The 25,870-nt window shown below is 47.0% G+C and overlaps 1 protein-coding gene across 2 annotated transcripts in view; it reads left to right on the forward strand.

Moving 5' to 3' along the window:
* Positions 1–24,295, forward strand: part of DDAH2 (DDAH family member 2, ADMA-independent) — a 41,583-nt gene extending 17,288 nt beyond the window's left edge. For both annotated transcript variants that reach the window (XM_028719845.2, XM_077922575.1), the window contains exons 2-7: positions 5,644–5,952; positions 13,928–14,027; positions 15,673–15,746; positions 19,269–19,388; positions 20,845–20,988; positions 22,814–24,295. In XM_028719845.2, the coding sequence (XP_028575678.2) occupies positions 5,647–5,952; positions 13,928–14,027; positions 15,673–15,746; positions 19,269–19,388; positions 20,845–20,988; positions 22,814–22,930 (861 nt within the window). In that variant the 5' untranslated portion in view covers positions 5,644–5,646 and the 3' untranslated portion in view covers positions 22,931–24,295. The remainder of the gene's footprint in view (positions 1–5,643; positions 5,953–13,927; positions 14,028–15,672; positions 15,747–19,268; positions 19,389–20,844; positions 20,989–22,813) is intronic.
* Positions 24,296–25,870: the final 1,575 nt, after the last annotated feature.

Here is a 25,870-nt window from a genome sequence, read left to right on the forward strand (position 1 = left end):
CTGAAAAAAAAAAAAGCACCACCGCCGCCATTATCACACAGAGAAGGGAGGTGTCTCCACCCAGCCGCTGCCTGTGACGCTTGCCAGAGAAGGTGTACGGAACCATAGAACGGTAGAGTTGGAAGGGACCTCTAGGGTCATCTAGTCCAACCCCCTGCAATGGAGGTATCTCAGCTAAAGCACCCATGACAGATGGCCACCCAAGCTCTGCTTGAAAACCTCCAGTGAAGAGTCCACAACCTCCCGAGGGAGACCTTCCCACTGTCAAACAGCTCTTAGCTTTTCCTGATGTTTTAATCAGAATCTCCTATCTTGTAGCTTGAATCCATTGGTTCGAGTCTTCCCCTCCAGGGCAGGAGAAAACAAGCTTGCTCCATCTTCCTTTTTTATGATTGTGGAAGTGAGTTTTGCTTTTTTTATTCCAAAACCAAAAAAGAATTACAAACATCAAATTCAAAATCCATATTCGTTTTGTAACATAAGCCTATTGCATAGTTGACTAAATTAAAATATACCTAATTGCTATAGACTTCCTTTTGCTGTATATAAATGCAACACAACTAGAAATATTATATTAGAATTTTTTATAAATTCCCCTATACCCCCCACTCCCCTTCACCCATGTGTGATCTCAATTTTTTTTTATTTTACTTCTTCCATCTTGTTGTGTTGTTGTAATTTAATAATTATTCAATTGACTCTTTTATTATTTCCTTGCTTACCCCTGCACGTTTTACACATTATTAATATTCCAGTTCCAGAACCATATTTTTTCCATGTATTCCTTCACTCCATCCCACTCTTTAATTATTCCCTGATTTGAATGGCCTCTAATGATTGCCGTCAATTTTGCCATTTCCACAAACTCACAGAGCTTACTTTGCTCCATCTTCCATCTTCCATGGGACAACCCTTGAGATGGGATAGCCATTGTCAGCTATCTCCTCTCAGTCTGCTTTTTCCTAGGCGAAACATTCCCAGCTCCTTCAACCGCTCCTCATAAGGCTTGGTTTCCACACTCTTGTATCATCTTGGTTGCCCTCCTCTGCACACTCTTGTTGATGGATCACAGGTTTCCACTAGATCCCAAAAGCCCATAGTCCACTCACCCCTAATATAGAAAACTAGAGAAGATGTGGAACTGAAAGCTGTGCGTGGGGCGTTCTTGCCCCCCCCCCCGTGCTTTGTATACCATTTGGGAATTGAACAATTGAGGATTTCTGAATCATTGGACCACTTTGGAAAGAAAACGAGGAAACTCTGAAATCCAGGGTAGGTGGTAAAGGGACCCCTGACCATTAGGTCCAGTCGTGACCGTCTCTGGGGTTGCGGCGCTCATCTCGCTTTACTGGCCAAGGGAGCCGGCATACAGCATGACTAAGCCACTTCTGGCGAACCAGAGCAGCGCACGGAAACGCCGTTTACCTTCCCGCCGGAGCGGTACCTATTTATCTACTTGCATTTTGACGTGCTTTCGAACTGCTAGATTGGCAGGAGCAGGGACCGAACAACGGGAGCTCACCCTGTCGTGGGGATTTGAACCGCTGACCTTCTGATCGGCAAGTCCTAGGCTGTGTGGTTTAACCCACAATGCCACCCGTGTCCCTAGGTAGGTGGTAGAAAATTCAATTGATGGGATTTGGAGGCATGCATAACACACAGGAATGGATGGGTCAGTCTGTTTCGGGTTTGTATCAATCCATGTATAGGTCCACTCCATTTCTGCAACAGTTTGCAAATGTCAGTATGGAAAATCTGCGCGGGGGGGGGGGAGTGTATTTAAATATTTTCGCTGAAAACACACCTTTCTAAACAGATTTGATCCTAAAACACACATTTGGGTAACATGCCGGTATGTGCTGCAAAAGTCGGAGACGTGCAAAATCCAAAGGTTAGCAGCATTCCAATCTGGACTGTGGATCAGGTCAGTTTGTACTGGGATTTGCAAAGATCAGGCCCCTCATGCTCTGAACTTTGCAAACCAAACTGGAGCGACTCACGTTAACATTCCGTGCCTGGCCTCAGACTCTGCGCTAACACCGCCTGGGTCTTTGCAATCTGCGAAATGGATGGAACTGTTGCTGATTTGGGTCGTTTGCATAAATTGCAGCAAAGAGCTCTGGAGGCCACTGAAGTGGTGCCCCCTTGACCTATGGATATTTCTGCTCCGCCCCAGAGATGTCGTCTGGCAGCATCTGTGTACTTGGAACCATATTTCCGCAAGCCTTGTGCATGTCAAAATGTACGCCTTGGTTTTGTGTGTGTGCGCTCTAAAGAATGCTGAAGAGTTCCAGATGTTGGGCTGTTCAGTGCTCAGCTCGTGACTGATTTGTGCAATGAGCAACAACAACAGCCCAGCGGCCAGTCCCAAACGCAGGGCATTGATTTGCTGATTGGCTTCCTTTTGGAAGCAATTACCTAATCAGCTTGGTGCTTGAGTGGAATCTATTATTGTCCTCTGGCGCTATTGATTGGCCTTTGGAAGACTGTTTGAAACCTCCCAGGAAGTCGGGAGCTGGTGGAACCTTAGAACCTTTGATCTGGGACCTACTTAACACACACACACGCGCGCGCACACACACACACACACACACACACACACACACACACTCCAATAGAAGGGCGGAGGGGGATGCAACCCTTAACTAGATTCCTAGCTTCATTTTCTGCGCAGTCAGGAATGGGGCAATGGACACATCCCCCCCCCCCCGTCTTTGGGGAAGCCTGGGGTAATAGGTACCCCCATCATCCCCTTTCTGTGGGGTGACAGCTGCTTCTTAGTGGTAGTCAAAGTGTGTGTGTGCACACACACATGCAAGTGTCTCTGTTATATTCATAGCCCACCATTATCCCTTGGGTTCAGAGTGTCCCACAGCAATGTCATTAAACTCACATTTATCAATGCTGCCTAAAGGATCACAAGATAAGGGGGGAGGGTTTGAAGGACAATGCTTTGGCCTGCAGAAGGTTATAGGTTGATCCCAAGCACCTCAAACAGTAGGCCATTGATATAGAATTGACTATTGTTGTTTAGTCGTGTCCGACTCTTCGTGACCCCATGGACCAGAGCACGCCAGTCACTCCTGTCTTCCACTGCCTCCCGCAGTTTGGTCAAACTCATGCTGGTAGCTTTGAGAACACTATCCAACCATCTCATCCTCTGTCGTCCCCTTCTCCTTGTGCCCTCCATCTTTCCCAACATCAGGGTCTTTTCCAGGGAGTCTTCTCTTCTCATGAGGTGGCCAAAGTATTGGAGGCTCAGCTTCAGGATCTGTCCTTCCAGTGGGCACTCAGGGCTGATTTCCTTAAGAATGGAGAGGTTTGCTCTTCTTGCAGTTCATGAGACTCTCAAGAGTCTCCTCCAGCACCATAATTCAAAAGCATCAATTCTTCAGCGATCAGCCTTCTTTATGGTCCAGCTCTCACTTCCATATATCGCTACTGGGAAAACCATAGCTTTAACTATATGGACCTTTGTCGGCAAGGTGATGTCTCTGCTTTTTAAGAATAGACTATAGGTAAAGGACCCCTGGATGGTTAAGTTCAGTCAAATCCAACTATGAGGTGCAGCGCTCATCTTGCTTTTCAGGCCAAGGGAGTTGGCATTTGTCCACAGACAGCTTTCCGGGTCATGTGGCCAGCATGACTAAACCGCTTCTGGTGCAACGGGACTCCGTGAAGGAAGCCAGAGCGCACAGAAATGCCGTTTACCTTCCCACCACAGCGGTACCTATTTATCTACTTGCACTTTGACGTGCTTTCGAACTGCTAGGGTGGCAGGAGCTGGGACCAAGCAACGGGAACTCACCTCGTCACAGGGATTCGAACTGCCGACCATCTGATTGGCAAGCCGAAGAGGTTCAGTGGTTTAAACCACAGCACCACCACGTCCCCTAAGAATAGACTAGTAACAGCAGACTAGAAGGGCCAGGGGTCTGTCTCTGCGTACGAAAGGCTCCATCCGTATTGGCATTCAGCTGGCTTTTGGATAGATACCTGTTTACCCTGGCACTCCCTTGATCTCTCAATCTGAGCCTCCTGTTTTAATTGCTGTTTTGTTTTTAATCAGGACTGTCTTATTGCGTATTTTAATTAGGAATGCATTTTAATTATGAATGTTCCTACTTCCATGCTTGTGTATCTGCTGTTTGCACTTCACATACGGCTTAGAAGCCTATTTTGGCATTAAGTGGCATATCAATATTGTTGTTGTTATGAAGATGAGACTGCTGCTTAGGATTTGTGTTTGCGATTCCAGCACTTTTCTTCAGTTAACCAGAACATTTCCTTTGATAACAGGGTGTGTTACATGGTTGGGTGTCTCTCATCACCACAGCCCAGTTGTTGTTGTGTATGGCTGGATGTTTTCATTTTGTTTTTACATTGTGCTGCCTTTGCTGTTTCCGCTCGTCCTGGGACCCTTATAGTGAAGGGCAAGAGATCGAATGAATGAATAGCTCAGAGGTGAATTATTTGGAAGAAAAGCTCGCCTAAGACTAACCTAGTGAGTAGCCCTGGGCAATGTTGTGATACATTGCCCAGGACTGGTTTGAGGGGTAGAGCGCAATGGCGCCTTCACCCAGTGGTATATTGCAAGTGAAACTGGGTCCCTCCACTGCCAGCACCCACCATGCAGAGGGAGGAACAAGCTGCGTTGGTCCTGGCCCGCAAGGCTTCAGCGTGAAACCACCACTGCAGCTTGTTCTTCCCTCCGATTTTCCACATTGCGATGTGTCACTAACAGTAAACAGGCAGCCCTGTTTAGGGAAGCTTTTAATGTTTAATAGACTATTGTATTTTAATATTCTGTAGGAAGCCGCCCAGAGTGGCTGGGGAAACCCAGCCAGATGGGCGGGGTATAATGAATTATTATTATTATTATTATTATTATTATTATTATTATTATTATTATATCATGGTGTTTGGCTGGCGATACATAGCGACGTTGAAAAGCTGATATTGCCCAACCCTACTTCCAACCTTTGCCCCCCCCCACCGCCATGGCACATGCTGGCGCCTGTTTGGCGGCCATCTTACTCCTACAGAAATGGTATCCTAACATTTCCTGGGAAATACTGTTAACTGGACCCAACCACTCGTTCTAGAATGTCAGGGGTGTTTGAGTCATGCAGAGCTGGCTATATACCTTGCTCCTTCCCTAAGAAAGCTCAGGGCATGGAGAGATTCCCCTTTATCATTGCAACACCCCTATGAGGTGGGTAGGCCCAAGACAGCATGACAGGTTTGGTGAGCTTTGTGACCGAGCAGGTATTTGAACCCAGAACTTCCTGGTTTCCTGTCATGCTGACTCTCAGTTCAGTGGTTCGTGTGTTGGACTAGGACTTGGGAGACCAAGGTTCGATTCCCCACTGGGCCAGAAAGCTCACTGAGTGACCCCGGGCCAGTCACTGCATCTCAGTTTAACATACTTCACAGGGTTGTTGTGGAGATTCAGTGAGGAACGATATGCATGCAACAACAAAAATCCAAGCTCTGTTTCCTCTGGGCCTGAAGTGGTTCTCCCTCGTTCTCAGGAGCTGACTGGGGCAATTCATTGTATTGCCCCTCAGACTTGAGCTAGAGGAGCGGCTTGCCAGCCAGCCAGCCAGCTCAACGGTTCATCCCTCTGTTCCTCTCTTCCAGACCATGGCCAGCGTCTCCTCCTTTGGCAAGTATACCCACGCCATTGTCCGCTGCATCCCTTCCTCCTTCGGCACGGCAGAGACGGCGGCAGACGCGTCCAATGGCGGGGCGGAGCCTGTGGACCTGGCCAAGGCCCACCGGCAGTACGGCGTCTACACCGGCATCTTGCGCCAGAAGCTAGGGCTGCAGGTCATTGAGCTGGCTGCGGACGAGGGCCTCCCCTGCTCCACGCTGGTGGGGGACCTGGCCGTGATACAGGGAGACACCGCGCTGCTCACGCGGCCATGGGTGCCGTCGCGGCGGGACGAGGTAAGCTGTTCATTTTGTTTGTGTTGAATCACCTTGCAAATAAACCTGCCAGGGTTGCCAGTCGTCTTGTGATCTCCACTTTTTATTTGCCGGGAGCTATTTTTCTCCCATTCCCCCCAAAACGTCCTCACCTGGTTGCCCGGAGGCAGTTTTGAAGCACCCTAAAAGGTAAAAGGTAAAGGTACCCCTGCCCGTAGGGGCCAGTCTTGCCAGACTCTAGGGTTGTGCGCTCATCTCACTCTATAGGCCGGGAGCCAGCGCTGTCCGCAGACACTTCCGGGTCACGTGGCCAGCGTGACAAGCTGCATCTGGCGAGCCAGCGCAGCACACAGAAACACCGTTTACCTTCCCGCTGGTAAGCGGTCCCTATTTATCTACTTGCACCCGGAGGTGCTTTCGAACTGCTAGGTTGGCAGGCGCTGGGACCAAACGACGGGAGCGCACCCCGCCGCGGGGATTCGAACCGCCGACCATGCGATCGGCAAGTCCTAGGCACTGAGGTTTTACCCACAGCGCCACCCGCACCCCTTGAAGCACCCTAGGAAATGGCTATTTACTAACTTGGCAGTGAGCATTTACAGTGGACGCTCGGGTTGCGAACGTGATCCGTGCGGGATGCACGTTCGCAACCCGCAGCGTTCGCAACCCGTGTCTGTGCATGCACAGGTTGTAATTCGGTGCTTCTGCGCATGCGCAAAGCATGATTTAGTGCTTCGACGCATGTGCGACCGCCGAAACCCGGAAGTAACCCGTTCCGGTACTTCCAGGTTTCGGTGGTCCGTAACCCGAAAAAACCGCAACCTGAAACGTCTGTAACCTGAGGTATGACTGCACTAACCTTTAGGCCCTTGAAGCCCGAGTATAAGCCCAGTCCTTGTGCCAGATTGCTACAGTTGTTTTTTATTTCTTTTTAAAATTTTAACGGGCCATTATTGAGGGTGTGACAAGGTCACGGGGATAAGTCGGGAGCGTTCTCAAACTTTGTCATAGCATGCTTCCGTGAGGCGGCAAACGGCTGCCTTAAATACATTTGCCAGCCTCATCTGTGGGCGAGTCTTGCTCTTGAGTAAACATGCACAGCATTGCCCTGTTAAGGTTCCAGTCCCGTCCTAGTGGATTTGCTGCCTTCGAAAGGGTGGGGGCGGGGGAGAGCAGCCGGTCGGCAGCTAGCTGTTAGTTAAACCCTGTCAATCGCAGGTCCCATCTGTTCCTCTGTAGGAACCTCTGGGACTAATCCCACCCGTGTCCCCGGAGCGCTGAGGCAAGCTGCCTGGCCGGTTGCCTCAGCAGTTGGCATTGTGCCTCATTCCCACCCGCCCAGCCACCCGCCATTCTCATGACCCACCTCCCTGCTCCAGTGCAGTGTGCTGAATATAGAATTGTGTGTCCATACACACTCCACCCAAGCCCTGGAGAATATTTGGCACCTCTTAAAGGGTCTTGCCTCTCTCTACTAATTACTGCCAGACAGAAGTTGATTCATTCTCTCTCTCTCTCTTGTGTTTTTCTTCTTATGCTTTTAGTTAAAATAAATATAAGTGTTTTGGAGCACCTTCACCCATGAACTCCCTGTCTAACTGTTGCTTCTGTGCCATATGCTGCCATCTTTATTTTGTTTCTGTTTTTTTAAAACAACAACAACAACCTCCTGGCAACTCATTTGTGGTGTCTCTGAGCATGCATGGAATGCCTTCCCCACCCCCACCCCTCAGCGGAACGGAGTTGGCCTTTTGAAACCCTTTGAAAAGGGCTTGAGAGCATTTACAGAACGCCTTTCTGCGGCTTAAATAAAAGGAACGCGAAAAGTGCTGAGTTTCCCTTGGAGCAAGCTTTAAAAAGGCTCTTGTGCAAGTTGGAAAGGCACCACAAGAGATCCAGTTGGCTGACCACTCTGTACACACATTATCATGTTGACACAGTGTTGGCTTGGCCCAAGACATTTCGCTGCCTGAGGCAATTTAGCAAATGGCTTCCCTTCTTTCTCCCCCTCTCCCCTCATGCCCTGTCCATCAAATCATGGTGCAAAGTAGTCAGGGAGTCCTGTAAGCACCTCTGGGAGTTAAAATGCAATAATAAAAAATGATATTTACCCTTTCATGACACCCCAAACCAGCTGCCACAGTTAATAATAACAATTTATTATTTATACCCCACCCATCTGGCTGGGTTTCCACAGCCACTCTGGGCGGCTTCCAACAGAATATTAAAATACGATAGTCTATTAAACATTAAAAGCTTCCCTAAACAGGGCTGCCTTCAGATGTCTTCTAAAAGTCTGTTAGTTGTTTTTGTCTTTGACATCTGATGGGAGGGCGTTCCACAGGGCGGGTGCCACTACCGAGAAGGCCCTCTGCCCGGTTCCCTGTAACTTGGCTTCTTGCAGTGAGGGAACTGCCAGAAGGCCCTCAGAGCTGGACCTCAGTGTCTGGGCTGAATGATGGGGGTGGAGACGCTCCTTCAGGTATACTGGACCGAGGCTGTTTAGGGCTTTAAAGGTCAACACCAACACTTAGCCACCTCCCTCTGCCTAATGGTAGGGACGGCACCTAACATGTGCCTTTTACTTTTTGTACGTAAAGAAGGTTCATGTTGGTAGATGTAATGCTGGAGAGCCCAGTTGATGTTTTATGTGTGCTTCCAGCTCGGGGGTCGCACAAAGTTTTAGAGGCCAGCTCCTGTGGTACTTGAGGAGATAGATTTTGGTGGGCTTTTCCTATGCTTAGTATTTGTTTGAGTTTGTTCTAAGTGTAGTGTTTTGGTCACCTCCTTTGTACAAAGGGTACATCTTAAAGCGGTGGGATCCTGTGTAAACCTAGCAAAATAGACACACATGCAGTCAATGTGTGCTGGGCCCGGGGGTAACCTGTGAAACGCGGTCCAGGTCCGGTCCAGATTCCAAAGCTTTCACTAGGAGTCAGTCCGACAGGGGCCAAGGCAGAATACCAGGCAAGGACCCGTACAGGATCTCAGGCAGGATCTGGCATACAGCAATGTTGCTCCTGCAACCTGGGGCGGGGACCGACAGCCTTTTATCTTTGTAGGGGTAGCGGCTGGTCCTGATCCCCCGGCGACTCACCTCCCTGTTTCAGGCGAGCACTCCTCCTGCGAGTACTCAGGTCTCTCCTTCCCTCAGACCTTAGTCTCTGCAGCTGGGGAGAGGTCGGTGGGTTACTAGACCCAGGGGCCGCCTCAGCCTCCCCTGACCAAACCGGTAGTGGAGCAGCTGTAAGTGATGGCCCAGCTGAAGGCAACGAGGTAATCCCCACATCTGGAGCCAGGGCAGGCTCAGGCCCCTGACTCGGCCCAGCTGGTGCTTGTTGCAGGGGAACCTGTGCAGACTGGGACTCTTCAGGATCAGGCCCCAGGCTCGGTTCAGATGATGCCTGAGGCAAAGGATCCGGTGCAGACTGAGACTCCTCTGGTTCCAAGTCCAAGCCTGAGTCCCAGGCCATCACACATAGAATCATAGAATTGTAGAGTTGCAAAGGGACCCCAAGGGTCATCTAGCCTAACCCTCTGCAATGCAGGAATCTCAGCTAAAGCATCTAGGACAGTCATTGCATATCTGTGTAAGATGCAACTTTTTTTTAAAAAAAAATATTTTTATTGGTTTTTAACATACAAAATTATAAAACATACCACACAATTTATCACAAATACATTCTTATTGGACTTCCATCAGCACCTCTGATAATCCTCCGTCTTAATCACTTCTTACGCATTTCCTAACTTGATATTGCCTTTACATTCTTAACATATCACGTCTCCTTCTCCATTTTTGCAATATTTCTAATTTTTTAAAAAATGATATTTATTAAAAGTTTAATAGTTACAAAAAAAGGGAAAAAAGACAATAAAAAGTTACAATACATCAAAAATAAAAAGAAAAACAGAAAACAATACAGCAAAACAATAAGAAAAACAAAAACACTTAAAAACACATCCAATATTTCCGTATCTTTACCTTTCATTTACTTGTTTCATCGACCTCCTCACACCTCCCTTTTTTGTATTCTAGTTCAATTAGCTCTTTCAGCAAATCCTTTCCATCTTTCTCAATTTTTGTTCTATAATATATCTTAACACAATCTAACCTTAAATTTTACTCTTTGGCCCATTGACAATCTATTTTTACTTAGTTCTTTATAACGTTTCTGCTAAAACCATGTAGCTTCATTCCAGCATCCTTCTAACATTCATTAATTTTACAGTATTTCTGTAAATATACTTTGATTTTTTTCCAATCTTCTTCCACCGACTCTTCTCCCTGGTCTCGGATTCTGCCAGTCATTTCCGCCAATTCCATGTAGTCCATCAGCTTCATCTGCCATTCTTCCCGGGTGGGTAGATCTTGTGTCTTCCAGTATTTTGCGATGAGTATTCTTGCTGCTGTTGTAGCACATTTTTGCAATATTTCTAATATTATTCCTCACAGAACTTGCAGCTTTTTGCATTAAGCAGCCCTCATTCTGGGGTGCTGATGGTTAACCCTTTGTTTCTGAAGTTATTATTATTATTATTATTATTATTATTATTATTATTATTATTATTTCACATTTATTTGTCACACTCAATAAAATGTCTCAAAGTGACTTAAAATGATCAAAAACAGGCATAGCTTAAAACATCAAAGAGACTAAAGCAATGTTATTTAAGGGCTCGCCCTGCAGTTTTTATAAAAAGCACACATCCTTCTATTAATCCCCTTTGTTCTCTCTTTTTTAATAGCTACCAGTAATATGTGAACTATGGCACAGAGGGTGAAAAAATGTAAATAGACTGTCGAGCTAAGAAACGAGAATGAGGAAGTATCCTGAGGTTATAAGAGTGTGTAAAATAGGAGGAAGTCCTTGGCAAAAACTCATAATTTGATGAAAGGGAAATCTTTGCTGTGGTCAAAACCCGATAGTACATCCCATTGCTGACTTCAATTAATTAAACTGAAATCTTGGTCTGTGTGTGAGAGAGGTCTGTGAATCATCTGTGAAATAAGCCTGGCCCAGAAGTGTCTGTGGAATGAAAATGAAACAAAAGGTCATGCTGATTTTCTGGAGGCCCTTCTGGCCCTCGGAGTCCCCCCCCCCCCTTATATAACCAGGGCTTGAATTAAACTCTGCTATAAACCCGTGCGCCGGATCACAATTTGGGCTTTCTGGTAATTCTTGTCCTGAGAATATCTGCCTGTCTGGAATTCTATGCAGAATTGTGTGCTCACCGTATTTTTTCGCTCTATAAGACGCACCAGGCCACAAGACGACGCACCTAGTTTTTGGAGAAGGAAAACAAGAAAAAAATATATTCTGAATCTCAGAAGCCAGAACAGCAAGAGGGATCGCTGCGCAGTGAAGGCAGTAATCCCTCTTGCTGTTCTGGCTCCTGGGATAGCTGCGCAGCCTGCATTCGCTCCATAAGACGCACACACATTTCCCCTTACTTTTTAGAAGGGAAAAAGTGAGTCTTATAGAGCAAAAAAATACGGTATATAGCGAGGAGGACTCCCATCCTCAGGAAATCTTTCCAGGCCATCTCCCACACCATCTTGGAAAAGGAGAAGCAGAGGAAATCAGTACCCTTCTGTGTCCTTTTACCTTTTTAAAGAAGCCGTTTGGCAACTGCTCTAGCTTGGGGAAAACTTTTCCAGCCCTAGGATGGGTCAGTCTCTGGAGGTCTCCTGCCAGCGGTGAGGAGGATGAGAGGCAAAAGCAGGCCAAGCCATGGATGTGAATTTTATGTCCTGCAGCCGGCTACGTTCCAGATGTTCAGAAGCCTGTGGTTCTACACACATCTGCGCTCTCCCCTTTCCATCCTTCATCCGGTACTGAGTTGAATAGGTTCCAAAAGGCAGCTGTCTGATTGGTCCTAGAACAATAGGATTCAGAATGCAGCAGTCTGATTGGTCCACAGGAGCTACCCAATCCAGCTCCAGTTGGAAGGGAATCCGCAACCTGATTGGCCTACAGGAGAATCCCGGAATTAGCCAATCACATGGGGCCCATTGTGTAAATAATGTATATAAAGCAGACATTCTGGGGGAACTTCCTTTCCTCCTCACCACTATGAGCTGAATAAAGAGCATGAAATTCACTCTCAACTCCAAGTATATTTCAAAGATGTATTCTAAACAGCCCCCCACCCAATTTTACTGGAAGAGGATGTGGAGTGGGGCTTGTAGGGTGATGGTGGTCCTAAGGGGCAGAGAGAGGAGGCCGTAAGGCCGCATTTGGGTTCTGTGTTTCCCCCGCCCCTGCTCTACTTGCTGACTTTGCCTGCTCAGGCAGCATCAATTGCCTAACGTTGCGGGGTTGAGCTAGATGACCCTCCAGGTCCCTTTCAATGCTAGGATGCAAACTGATTGCATATGGCTTCCTCAAAGAGAGCTGCAACAGCCGTGTGTGTGTGTGTGTGTGTGTGTGTGTAATTTTTATTAAATTTTCTGTTTTACAATTTAGAATATTCATTTAAACAACCTTAAAATGTCAGTGACTTCCTTTCTTCTCTTTCCATGGTTCATTCTGCATGCCATAAATCCCTGCATATTTTACATAAACTAAACCATTCAGTATTCCATTATTACACCTGTCAAAACTTATTTACGCTGTTGAATTTAATGCTGCCAATGTTTTCAAGTGTACACAATCGCCCACCATATATTCAATAAACATTTTCCAATCTTCTTTGAACGTATGTTCTTCTTGTTCTCTTATTCTATACATTAGGTCTGCAAGCTGCGTATATTCCATCAGTTTAAGTTGCCATTCTTCTTTAGTCGGGACCTCGCTCGTTTTCCATTTTGGGGCTAACGAAATACGGGCCGCAGTAGTGGCATACATAAATAACCTTTTTTCGACACCTGGGAATTTCCGTCTGAATTATCCCCAACGAAAAGGACTCTGGGTTTTTTTTGAAAAAGTACTTTTAAACAACCCCCCCAATTCATTATAGATTATTTTCCAGCAGTCTTTTACCCTTTTACAGGTCCACCACATGCAACAGCCAGAGTTGATGAGATTTTGTGGCAACAGGATTTTGTTTCGCTTTGTTTCCCTCACCTTTTCTTGTTTGTTTTCAGCGTGACTCTATATGAAGCGCCTTCCCAGCTGAGGCCATTTTAGATTTGCTTTAATTCACTTGTCCGCAAGTGACCGACTCCTGTTGTTGGGCAGGCGTGGAGTAAAGCAATTTGGGGAGCCGCCGAACAGGGAGATCTTGAGGCAGGCCACTGTGGGGAGTGGTTTATGGAGACTTGCATATAGCGACCATTTTGTGGCCCCTGGGGCCTGTCTGTCAGTAATACGGCAACATTTGATGGGAGCCAATAATTAATTAATTAATTAATTATACCCCGCCCATCTGGCCGGGTTTCCCCAGCCGTGCTGGGCTGCTCCCAACAGAATTAAAAGCACAATAAAACACCAAATATTAAAAACTTCCCTAAATAGGGTTGATTTCAGATGTCTCCTAAAAGTCAGATACAGTGGTACCTCGGGTTACAGACACTTCAGGTTACAGATTCCGCTAACCCAGAAATAGTACATCGGGTTAAGAACTTTGATTCAGGATGAGAACAGAAATGGCGTGGCGGCAGCATGAGGCCCCATGAGCTAAAGTGGTACCTAAGGTTAAGAACAGCTTCAGGTTAAGAATGGACCTCCAGAATGAATTAAGTTCTTAACCTGAGGTACCACGGTAGTTATTTATTCCCTTGACATCTGATGGGAGGGCGTTCCACAGGGCGGGTGCCACTACCAAGAAGGCCTTCTGCTTGGTTCCCTGTAACTTCGCTTCTCGCATTGAGGTAACTGCCAGAAGGCCCTCGGAGGAGGACCTCAGTGTCCGGGCAGAACGATGGGGGTGGAGACGCTCCTTCAGGTATACTGTGTCGAGCCTGGGTTGAGAGTTGCATGAAGAGGTGTTAAGGAAAGGGGATGCGCTAGAAAATGTCTGATCTCTTACTCTATCCCTGCCTCTTCCCCAGATCAGCAGCGTCAAAAAGGTCTTGGAGGAGTTAAAACTGCGAGTGGTGGAGGTTACAGATGAAGGAGCCACCTTGGATGGGAGCGATGTCCTGTTCACAGGTAAAGGACTCCTCTGTCGCTGAGGACGGTGGCCCTTATCTCAAGAGCGGGGAGGTCCATAAGATGGAGGGAACTTTGCATTTGGGTTAACCTGACAAAATGGGAATTTGAAAGTACACCACGGGGTTTTTGTTTCTTTGTTCTGCGGTAAGGGTGACTAAGCCTTCGAAACCTCTTTTCATAGTGGAAGTGCCATGTAAATGATGATGGTAGCACTGAGGGCGGTGGAGAACTTGATGAGATTCTGTTGAGGGTTTCCCCCCACCCCTGGGGGCTGGTTAGTTTCTGTTCTTTCCCCCCCCCCTCTTTTTTTTTAATCTTTATTTATACAACAACAAAAACACACACAAAGAAACACAAATACAAAATTACACACAAATTACAAAAATAACCATAGACACATAATTTTCTTGGCAAACAATAAAACATCTATTGGTCTTAAGACTAAAGACCCAACTTCCCATCTATTCCATATTTCAAATTCATATTACTTATTGCCAATACATATTTTCATAATTAAACTTATTCTCAATAAATCTAATTTCTTCTATCTACCTAGCAACTATTACTGAAGTTCCTCGAATGCTGCAACAGAATTTAAACTACTATATTTATTTTTCAGATATTCTTTAATTTCTGTTCTAATAAAACACACACACACACACACACACACACACACACACAGAGCTGCCTGGAAGTCATAGAAACCGGCCTGAAAACCCTTTGCCCTCCAATCCCAGATGTCTGTAGGTGGGCATTCACGGAGGGAGGGAAGTGCACTTAATGCATGCTCAGAGGCACTCTCGCCAGCACGGATCTGTATGTTCCAGGACTGCCTCTTGCTATTTGCTAAATGCATTTTGGGGCAGAAACCTGGTGCAAATTAAGCCCTCTCTCCTCTCCACATACATTCCTCTTTTTTAAAGATGATTATTGAATTTTTAGTTACATACTATACATACACATACATTATGTTTCACATTTGTTCTTGCTCTCCCGAGCTGACTTCCCTCCTTCCGGCTTTTTTATGTCGTCTTTAACTTTTTGCATTGTCTTTGTCCATTTTATATATAATTGTTCTTCAATTTTTTCCATAAAATGTCTGTAAACAAATAAAACTTTCTATATATACAATTCTTGTTGTCTGTCTATATTCATTTACAAATATTGTTCAACAGTAGTCCTAATATACATTTTTAATTCATTTTGATATTATTATCCAATAAATTTCTTGTGTTTCTCTGTTACGAGGTTTATTTTAGTTCTACTGGTTTCCCTATTTCACATTGTCTTCTCTATATATAACATAAATTTTCCCCATTCTTTTTTATACGTTTTGTCACCCTGATGTCGAATTTTTGCTGTTAGTTTGGCTTTTTCTGCATATTCCATAACCTTGTACTGCCACTCTTCTATTGTAGGCATTTTTTGCTGTTTCCACACCTGAGCCAGCAATAACCTCGCCTTGTTGTTGCCCTCTCCACTATTGTAGCTTTAAGGCTGCAGTCGTAGTCAGATCTGGGATGGGAAGAGATAAACCAGCGTTGTTATTCAGGTCTGGGGAGAGCTAACGCTCAGGAATATGGCTTGCCCTTTGACTTATTGCCGGTTCTAGTATTCTCCATCTTCTTAATGCCTTTTACAGGTAGAGAGTTCTTCGTGGGCATTTCCAAGTGGACTAATCACAGAGGAGCAGAGATGGTTGCGGATGCTTTCAGGGTGAGCTGGAATCTTGGAACTAAACCTTCCCTACCTCCCTTCCCAAAACCTGCACAGTTGTGGTTCCTAGTTGTTGCTATTCTGCTTCTGCTTCCCACCCCTGTTCTAAGGTGTACGGCAGCCTTGCAGTTAAGCAGTAGCCTGGTAGTCATAGGGGACAAGGATATTGCCTGCAGGCGAGTGCCTGCAGTTCTGGGCAACTGCTTGAGCAGACTGCTGCAGGAGGGCTGGAACTCTCTGTCCCTCCTCTGCCAGCCCCTAGCAGACTAGTAAACATTTTTCCGGCCTTATTCACAAGGCTGGCACATGTTTAGTTCATCTGTTGGACGCCCCCTGACGCTCCGCATGAATAGATGGAGTGCCCCGGAAATATAACCAGTACAGTGGTATCTCGAGTTACAGATGCTTCAGGTTACGCATTTTTGGGTTGCGCACCGCGCCGAACCCGGAAGTACTGGAACGAGTTACTTCTGGGTCATGTGGCTAGCATGACTAATCCACTTCTGGTGAACCAGAGCAGCGCATGGAAACGCTGTTTACCTTCCCACCGGAGCGGTACCTATTTATCTACTTGGCACTTTGAAGTGCTTTTGAACTGCTAGGTTGGCAGGAGCTGGGACCGAGCAACTGGAGCTCACCACGTCGCAGGGATTTGAACCGCTGACCTTCTGATCGGCAAGTCCTAGGCTCTGTGGTTTAACCCAAAGTGCCACCCGCGTCCCTTAATAATAATGATAATAATAATAATAATAATTTATTTATATCCCACCCTCCCCAGCTGAAGCCGGGCTCAGAGCAGCTAACAACAGTAAAAATAACACAGTTTACATAAAATCACAATCAAGCAACAAATCGCGATCTGCGCGTGCACAGACATGACACCCGCACGGATCACGTTCTCAACCCAAGGTTCCACTGTAGTCTCCTGTGGTGGCACATTAAAGGGAAGATTGATAATCTGTCTTTCAAGGCCGCTGCTGAGCCAACTTCTACTCAGAACTCCCACGTTGAAAACAATTCAAGAAATGAACAGAGACTTCTTTCCTCCCAACTGCTTAACCTTTCCACTGCTTCCTCAGCTATTTTTCCTCGCTCCACATCCCAATGTGACCCGCATATCAGAGCCACACCCAGAGAATGTGTAACACCCTTGGATGAACAGTTCCTAGCCATATCCTTGTCCTCATCTTGGGACTCTTTCTTAACCCACTGAAAAAGCAACTATTGGCTGGTGGTGGACGGGGTGGGGGTAGGGGCTGCATTTCTTTCTAATTTCCCTTTGCCTGTGCATTTGTATAAAACATGCTCCCCCATGTTGTGAAAGGGAGACTACAGTGGTACCCCGCAAGACGAACGCCTCGCAAGACGGAAAACCCGCTAGACGAAAGGGTTTTCCGTTTTGGAGACGCTTCGCAAAATGAATTTCCCTATGGGCTTCCTTCGCAAGACGAAAGCCCAGAGGGAAATCTCCGGGACAGCGGGGAAGCGCAGCGCGTCTTCCCCACTGTCCTCGGACCTCCTCCGAAGCCTGGCGGGGGGCGGAGAGACCTCCTCCCGCCGCCAGGCTTCGGAAGGCTGCTCCGAAGCCTGGCGGGGGGGCGGAGAGGTTTTTTAAAAACCCCGGGACAGCGGAGGACTTCTCCGCTGTCCGGGGCGATTTTAAAATGCTGGCGGGCGGCAGCGAAGGCTTCGCTGCTGCCTGCCAGCATTTTAAAATCGCCCCGGACAGCAGAGAAGTCCCCCACTGTCCCGAGGTTTTTTAAAATGCTGGCATCTTCCCCGCTGTCCCCGGACCCCTTTTGACGCAAGGGGCGGCAACGCGGAGAAGCGATCTTCTCCCCTCCGCCCCTTGCTTCAAAAGAGGGGACAGAGGGGAAGGCGCGCGTCTTCCCCTTTCTCCCTGGACCCCTTTTGAAGCAAGGGGCGGCAACGCGGAAAAGCGATCTTCTCCCCTCCGCCCCTTGCTTCAAAAGAGGGGACAGAGGGGAAGGCGCGCGTCTTCCCCTCTGTCCCCGGAGATTGCGGGGCAGGCAACGGGGAGAAGCAATCTTCTCCCCGCTGCCCCTTGCTTTAAAACAGGTCCGGGGACAGAGGGGAAGGCACGCGTCTTCCCCTTTCTCCCCGGACCCCTTTTGAAGCAAGGGGCGGCAACACAGAGAAGCGATCTTCTCCCCTCCGCCCCTTGCTTCAAAAGAGGGGACAGAGGGGAAGGCGCGCGTCTTCCCCTTTCTCCCCGGACCCCTTTTGAAGCAAGGGGCGGCAACGCGGAGAAGCGATCTTCTCCCCTCCGCCCCTTGATTCAAAAGAGGGGACAGAGGGGAAGGCGCGCATCTTCCCCTCTGTCCCCGGAGATTGCGGGGCAGGCAACGGGGATAAGCAATCTTCTCCCCGCTGCCCCTTGCTTTAAAACAGGTCCGGGGACAGTGGGGAAGGCACGCGGCGCTTCCCCTCTGTCCCCGACGGTCTCCTTAGGAACGCATTGATTGATTTTCAATGCATTCCTATGGGAAACCGTGCTTCGCAAGCCGAAAAACTCGCAAGACGACAAAACTTGCGGAACGAATTAATTTCGTCTTGCGAGGCACCACTGTACCAAAATATAAATATTTTTCAGCAGCTCACAGCCATATAATTAGTCTCACCATGTGTGATCCTCAGGTATAAAAGGAAAGCCCCAAATGAGTTGTTGTTGTTGTTGTTGTTGTTGTTGTTGTTGTTGTTGTTGTTATATTTGTTGTTTGTTGATATATTTTATGGTTATATTTGTACAGAGTGGGTTGCCCCAGCCACTCTGGGTGGCTTCCATCAGATATATGGTGGAACTCCCTCCCACCAGATGTCAAAGAGAAAAACAACTACCAGACTTTTAGAAGACGTCTGAAGGCAGCCCTGTTTAGGGAAGCTTTTAATGTTTAATAGGTTATTATATTTTAATATTCTGTTGGAAGCTGCCCAGAATGGCGGTGGAAACCCAGCCAGATGGGCAGGGTATAAATTATTATTATTATTATTATTATTATTATTATTATTATTATTATTATTATTACTATAACATAATAAAGCATCAAACATTACCAGCTTCCCCATACAGGGCTGCCTTCAGATGTCTCCTTAAAGTTGTATAGTAGTTTTATATAGTTGTATCTCCTTGACATCCAATGAGAGGGCGTTCCACAGGGCGGGCGCCACTACCGAGAAGGTCCTCTGCCTGGTTCCCTGTAACTTCGCTTCTCGCAGGGAGGGAACCGCCAGAAGGTCCTCAGCGCTGGACCTCAGCGTCCGGCAGAATGATGGGGGTGGAGACGCTCCTTTAGGTATACAAGACTGAGGTCATTTAGGGCTTTACTTGCAGGGGAAAGATCACCTCATCAGCAGTTCCCTGTTAGAAACTTGTGTGGAGCCTCCCGTTGGTTTCTCACCCCTGCCCTTTTTCAGTCCTATATTGGGAAAGAATGGGTGGAGCTCTTGGTTGCAACTGTGTGGCATGGACTTCTGGAAGTCTTACGGAATGTCTCTGTGCAGGATTTTGCGGTGTCGACTGTTCCTGTCTCGGGTATGTTGCACCTCCGCAGCTTCTGCAGCATGGCTGGCTCTGAAACGGTTGTCATTGGCAGCAGCGACGTGGCCAAGAAAGCCATGAAGGTAACGTCCACAACCTCCCAGGGGGCCTCTCCCGAGAAAGAGCCGCAAGGCAGGAGTGGAGAGCGCTGTTACGCTCAGTTCCTGCTTCCCATTGGGGCATCTGATTGGCCACTGTGAGAATAGGATGCTGGATTAGGTGGGCTACTTGGGTCCGCCTCCTCTCCACTCCCAAGAGCCAGTGTGGTGTAGTGGTTAAGAGCGGTGGACTCGTAATCTGGTGAACTGGGTTCGATTCCCCACTCCTCCACATGCAGCTGCTGGGTGACCTTGGGCTAGTCACACTTCTCTGAAGTCTCTCAGCCCCACTCACCTCACAGAGTGTTTGTTGTAGGCGGGGGGGGAGGGAAAGGAGAATGTTAGCCGCTTTGAGACTCCTCAGGGTAGTGATAAAGCGGGATATCAAATCCAAACTCTTCTTCTTCAAGAAAGCCTTTATCCCTTATGAATGCCTTATGAGACTTGCTCCTTCACACACCCCAAATAACAGAAGCCGCACCCCACAGAAAGTTGAAGCAGGGCCTTCTGCGTAGCTGCCCCTGTTCTGTGGAGATGTGACTGGTGTCTGCTATCTGTCCTCTTCCTGAAACCACATTATTGGGGTGACCAGCTCTTCTGGTTAGCAGAAGAGATCTCTGCTTCCCCCTCCACCTGATGACCTTTATTAGTTTTTACTATACATAAACATATTACATTACATTTTACATTTGTACTTGCTCCTGAGTGATGACTTCCCTCTTTCCTTCTTCTGGCTTTTTTATATCTAAACATTTTCACATTGTCTTTGTCTATTTTACATGTTGTTGTTGTTCTTCCATCTTTATCCACAAAGTTTGTATACAAATAAATCTTTCTATGTATGCAAATCTTGTTGTTCATATTCATTTACAAATACTGTTGATTATCTTAATTATATTTTACATTTTAGTTCACATGTCATTAATGTCTAAGACAGTTTCTTTTTATTTTCCCATTATGAGTTTTAATTCCATTCTACTGGTTTCACTATTCCATCCTGTCTCTATACGACATAAATTTATCCCATTCTTTTTGAAATGTTTCATTGCCCTGTTGTCAAATTTTCCCTGTTAGTTTGGCCATTTCTGCATATTCCATAACCTTATAGTGCCACTCTTCTACTGTCGGCAATTGTTGCTGTTTCCACACCTGAGCCAGCAATAACCTCGCCGCTGCTGTTGCGTATAAAAACAATTTCTGGAGCTTCTTATCAATATCCTCTCCCACCATTCCCAACAAGAATGCCTCTGGTTTTTTTCAGAAACGTCTCTGCTTTCAAAAGAGGTCTCTGCTTTGGGTCTTTACTCTTGGTGGTTTTAGAACTTATCTTTCTTGGTTTTGATGTTGGTCAGTTGCCTTGGGGCTCATGTGAAGGCCTACTCCTCCATCCCTCTGTTAATGAACTTTTCCCTTCTCTTCCCACTGCCCTCTTTTGTTGAAGACCATGGAACAATTGACCGATCACCACTATGAAACACTGACAGTGCCGGATGACCCGGCTGCAAATTGCATCTATGCACGGCTTGGTCAGAAGAGCAGTGTGCTTCTGCATCGCAGTGCTGAGGAATATCCTAACAGCGTACAAGTAAGGGGGAAGAGTGCTTTACCTGGTGGGTGGGGTGGGGTGGGGGAAAGGGTTGAGTTTATATCCCTGGACCAGGTGTGGAGGCTGCAAGGAGGAGGAGGAGGAAGAAGAAGAGGAGGAGGATTGCATCTAGGAATAACAATAAGAATAACAATAATAAATAATAATGTGCCACTTAGGGACGCGGGTGGCGCTGTGGGTTAAACCACAGAGCCTAGGACTTGCCGATCAGAAGGTCGATGGTTCGAATCCCCACGACGGGGTGAGCTCCCGTTGCTCGGTCCCAACTCCTGCCCACCTAGCAGTTCGAAAGCACGTCAAAGTGCAAGTAGATAAATAGGTACCGCTCCGGCAGAAAGGTAAATGGTGTTTCCGTGCGCTGCTCTGGTTCGCCAGAAGCGGCTTAGTCCTGCTGGCCACATGACCCGGAAGCTGTACGCCGGCTCCCTCAGCCAATAAAGCGAGATGAGCACTGCAACCCCAGAGTCGGCCATGACTGGACTTAATGGTCAGGGGTCCCTTTGCCTTTAATTTGCCACTTACTTGCCAAAATGGCATCTAAGTAGCTTGCAAGGTTAAAATCCATCCCTAATTAAAATACTCAACAAAGCAATTCCATCTCAAAGTATTAAGAGTAAACCCTAGCCAGTTAAAAAATGCATAACAATTAAAGCAATACAGTTGTACCTCGGAAGTCGAATGGAATCTGTTCCGGCAGTCCGTTCAACTTCTGAAACATTTGGAAACCAAGGCGCGGCTTCTGATTGGTTTTACAGTTGCACAGGCGTGCCGGAAACAATAGCAGAAGCCGCGCCAGACGTTCAGCTTCCAAAAAACAACAACCCCCCAAAAAACCACCATTCAAAAACCAGAACACTCACTTCTGGTTTTCGATCGTTTGGGAGCTGGAACGTTCAACTCCCAAGGCATTCGGGAGCCGAGGTACGACTGTACGTACCGTATTTTTTGCTTCATAAGACGCACCCGACCCTAAGACGCACCTAGTTTTTATAGGAGGAAAACAAGAAAAAAATATTCTGAATGAAACAGTGGATGCATGATTTTTGTGGTTCATGCTGTGGCCACAGACATGATATGTGATTTGACGGTGACTTTGGGGTAACCCAATGCAAAAATCCTGAGGATCCATGTGGATCCATGCTTTGTAACCACGTTTTTGCGCCATTGCGGCCCCACGAAACAGTGGATGCATGATTTTTTGGTGCAGGTATAGCCATGGACATGCTATGTGATCTGATGGTGAATTTGGGGTGACCCAATGCAAAAATCCCGAGGATCCATGTGCTTTAACCTCCCCCCTCCCAGGCAGCCTCCTTTATCGCTAGCGTCCCTTATCTCCCTCCCGACCGCTTGCCGATCAGCTGCTCAGCGGCTTCATTTCAACACCCCCTTTCCTCTTTTTTTAAAAAGAAAAAAGCACAATCTGCTTTTCGCCCCTGGGCAATTTGGCTCCAGGGACCACGAATTCGCTCCATAAGACGCACATACTTTCCAAACCCTTACTTTTTAGGAGGAAAAAAGTGTGTCTTATGGAGCGAAAAATACAGTATTTATGTCAATTCATTTTGGGGCAGAATTTGAGACGCCGTAATGGCCAGCTCAGAGGCTGCCACAAAAGAATGGTGGCTCATGTGTTGACCTTTGAGCATGGCCTTTTGCAAGCTTTGCAGCCATTCTGTATGCTCTGTCTCACCGCGCAAAACCGCCTGCCTTTTCACGAGCTTCAGGTGTGTCTTGGTCACTGCAGGGACGAAGATAGCTTTGGGAAGAGGTCTAACCGGTTTCTCTCTGCCTCCTCTCACAGCCCTTCCAGAAGCTTCCGGACTACACCCTCATCCCTGCGGCTTGCACTGAGGTGGCCAAACTTGGTGGGACTCTCAGTTCCTGCTCTCTTCTCATCAACAAGAAGCTGGAGATCTAGTGCCTATCGAACCCCACAATAAAATGCAGGTTCTTGCATTCCCTCGAGAGGAACCCCTTTGTGCAGGCACCCCGCTTTCTCTCCCCTTAGCCTCCTTGTGAGGAAAGGACACCTCCAAACACGCTAATTTGACCGGCCTTAAATCTCGCAGTTTCTCTCTTTTATTTACATTGGATCTTCGCTTCCACGGAGCCACACGAGTCTCTTTTTATCTCCTGTCTTCTACAGTGTACACTTTACGAATACATTTTTTTTTTACCCCAGAGTAGATAGGTGCTCAACTTTGCTCCTAGTGCTGAAGAAAAAGCCATCAGCGGGAAACTTGACGTTCTAGCTCTTCAATCAACGATTGCTCTTTTTTTTTTAGTGAGGTTCCCTCAAGTTTCTTAGCCCGTTATGGACCGTTAAAAAGAGCAGCACTGCTCTCCCTTCATCGCTGAGGGGGACGTGTTATGAAACCGGGTGCTGAGAGACATTGGTGGGCAGCCATCTTGGAAGGTGCTCATTGTGGGGACTAGACCCAAGATGGTGGCCATTTCTCTTTCATAGCCGCCACGTTGGAAGAACTGTTGAGCAGGAGACGTGGGCAGGTGGGACATAAGTGGCTTTCAACGTGTTTGAGGTGATCCAAGTGCTACAGAACCAGGCAACTCCATTACGATGGATGGTTGGTGGACTAGGGGGGGTCTCCTGTTCAGTTTTAAATCTCAACACCTGATGATTCGTGTCAGATGTAGGAAGGTGTCCCTAGAGCCACTCCACTTGCCCTGCCATGAGACTCAATAACTAGAATGAGAATGTTGTTGGACTACATCTCCCATCATGCTTGACCATTGGCCATGCTGGCAGGGGCTGATGGGAGTTGGAGTCCAACAAGTTCCACAGGTTCAACCATCCCTGATCTGGAATGACCTCTGGAATGACTTTCCTTCTGTGACTGCTTGGCCTGCCACATCCATCTCTTATGGTGCTGCAGTTTGGGGACTGGGAGTTCAGAATCAGACCCCCCACGCTCCCCAAACTCAAAACAATGGCTTCCCCCACTGCCACCCTCAACAGATAACCTCTCTGCATATCCGCAAGGCCGGCGCAGCCACAGAGGAACAGCTAGATTAAGACAACGGGTTGGCGAGGAGCTCTGCTTCCTTCCGAGTGGCGCTGTTGTATGTGTTTTGTGTAACGTAGTTAGGGGGCAGGAGTGGGGTGGGGGTCATAGGAATGTTCTTGAAATCTGTAGAGGGAGCGCCCTCTGTTGGGGGGGAGTTAGGCGTATTGACGGATGTAGGACTTTAGATTCACTCCCTGCCTCTTTAACCCCTTGTGGAATCAATTTAAACAATTAATAATAAAAACGGATTGAACCAAGTCACCGTCTTGATGAGTCTTTTTTGCTTTTGCTGCGGGGCGGGTGGGAAAGCTAGGTTCCTGAGCGTAAGGTATGTGGACTAAGCACTCCTCAACACGGGGAGGTCCTGCCTTAATGCAATGTCTTTAACAGCTCAGGAACACAATACCTCAAGGACCGCCTCTTTCCATATGAACCTTCCGGGTCCCTGAGATCACCCTCTGAGGCCCTTCTTTGTGTGCCCCCACCTCAAGAGGTGCAGAGGGTGGCAACACAAGAACGGGGCCTTCTCTGCAGTGGCTCCCCATCTGTGGAATGCTCTCCCCGGGGAAGTTTGCCTGGCGCCTTCATTATACACCTTTAGCCGCCAGGCAAAAACGTTCTTTTAAAACCAGGCCTTTGGCTGACCTGACCAACATCCTATACCCTTTTAAAATGTGGCTCTCTTTGGGGGGGGGGGGTTATTGTTTTTATTTTTATTTTAGATATTATGATCTTTTGTGAACCGCCCTGAGACCTCTGGGTATAGGGCGGTATATAAATTCAATAATAATAATAATAATAATAATAATAATAATAATAATAATAATAATTTTTGGGGGGGAGGGATGATAATCACATCCTATTCCAGGTGTCACCTTGTAAGAATGTTGAATTTTTGACCCTATAACAGTAACCCTTTGCATTGTGTAGTTATTATAGGTCCGTCCACGTGGGTGTGTGTGTGTGTACGCACCAATGTGGTTGACAACCTATTTCCACTAACAGCCATTTGGTTGCCCTTGCTCTGCGGAATAGCATTCCTGTTGAGATACGACAGGTGCCCAACTTCTGGAAATACCCAAAGACAGTTCTGCTGTGACCGACTTTCCCAGACAGATAACCGGGTCTTTACTACAAGTGTCTATGTTGCATGGTTTCAGCTGTGTGTGTATATTGCTATTTTTATAGGAAAAAGAGGTGTCCGGATTCACCATGAACGACTCCCTTGTTTTCCTATAATGCCAATGGCGACCACCTGAGAGGTGCTGGAATTGAGTTCCGGCTGGGAAAAAAGCCCTGCTGTTTCTGCGTTGTACATCTTCAATGTACAGTGGTATCTCAGGTTACAGACACTTCAGGTTACTGACTCCGCTAACCCAGAAATAGTACCTCGGGTTAAGAACTTTGCTTCAGGATGAGAACAGGCGGCGCAGCAGCAGTGGGAGGCCCCATTAGCTAAAGTGGTGCTTCAGGTTAAGAACAGTTTCAGGTTAAGAACGGATCTCCGGAACGAATTAAGTTATTAACCTGAGGTACCACTGTACATTGGCTTGATATGGCTGTTGGAAGGAAAAAGATCAGTAACAGTAATTTCAGTTCTTCTTTTCAAAGACTCCTGCCGGAAATGGTGTATTTCTGTGGTAGCGATCTTGAGCGAGGCCTTGGCAAGTGAAAGGAGTTGGGGCCTGTTCCTTCTTTTTAAAAAATTCATTTTTATTAAATTCCCCACTTTAACAATCCAATCAAATCACATTAAATATTTCAGATTATACATATACATATCAAATAATCCGAATATTCTACCAAATTATAAATGTTGAATAGGACTTCCC

Source organism: Podarcis muralis, chromosome 2, assembly GCF_964188315.1.
Source record: "Podarcis muralis chromosome 2, rPodMur119.hap1.1, whole genome shotgun sequence".
In the NCBI taxonomy this organism is placed as follows: Eukaryota; Metazoa; Chordata; class Lepidosauria; order Squamata; family Lacertidae; genus Podarcis; species Podarcis muralis.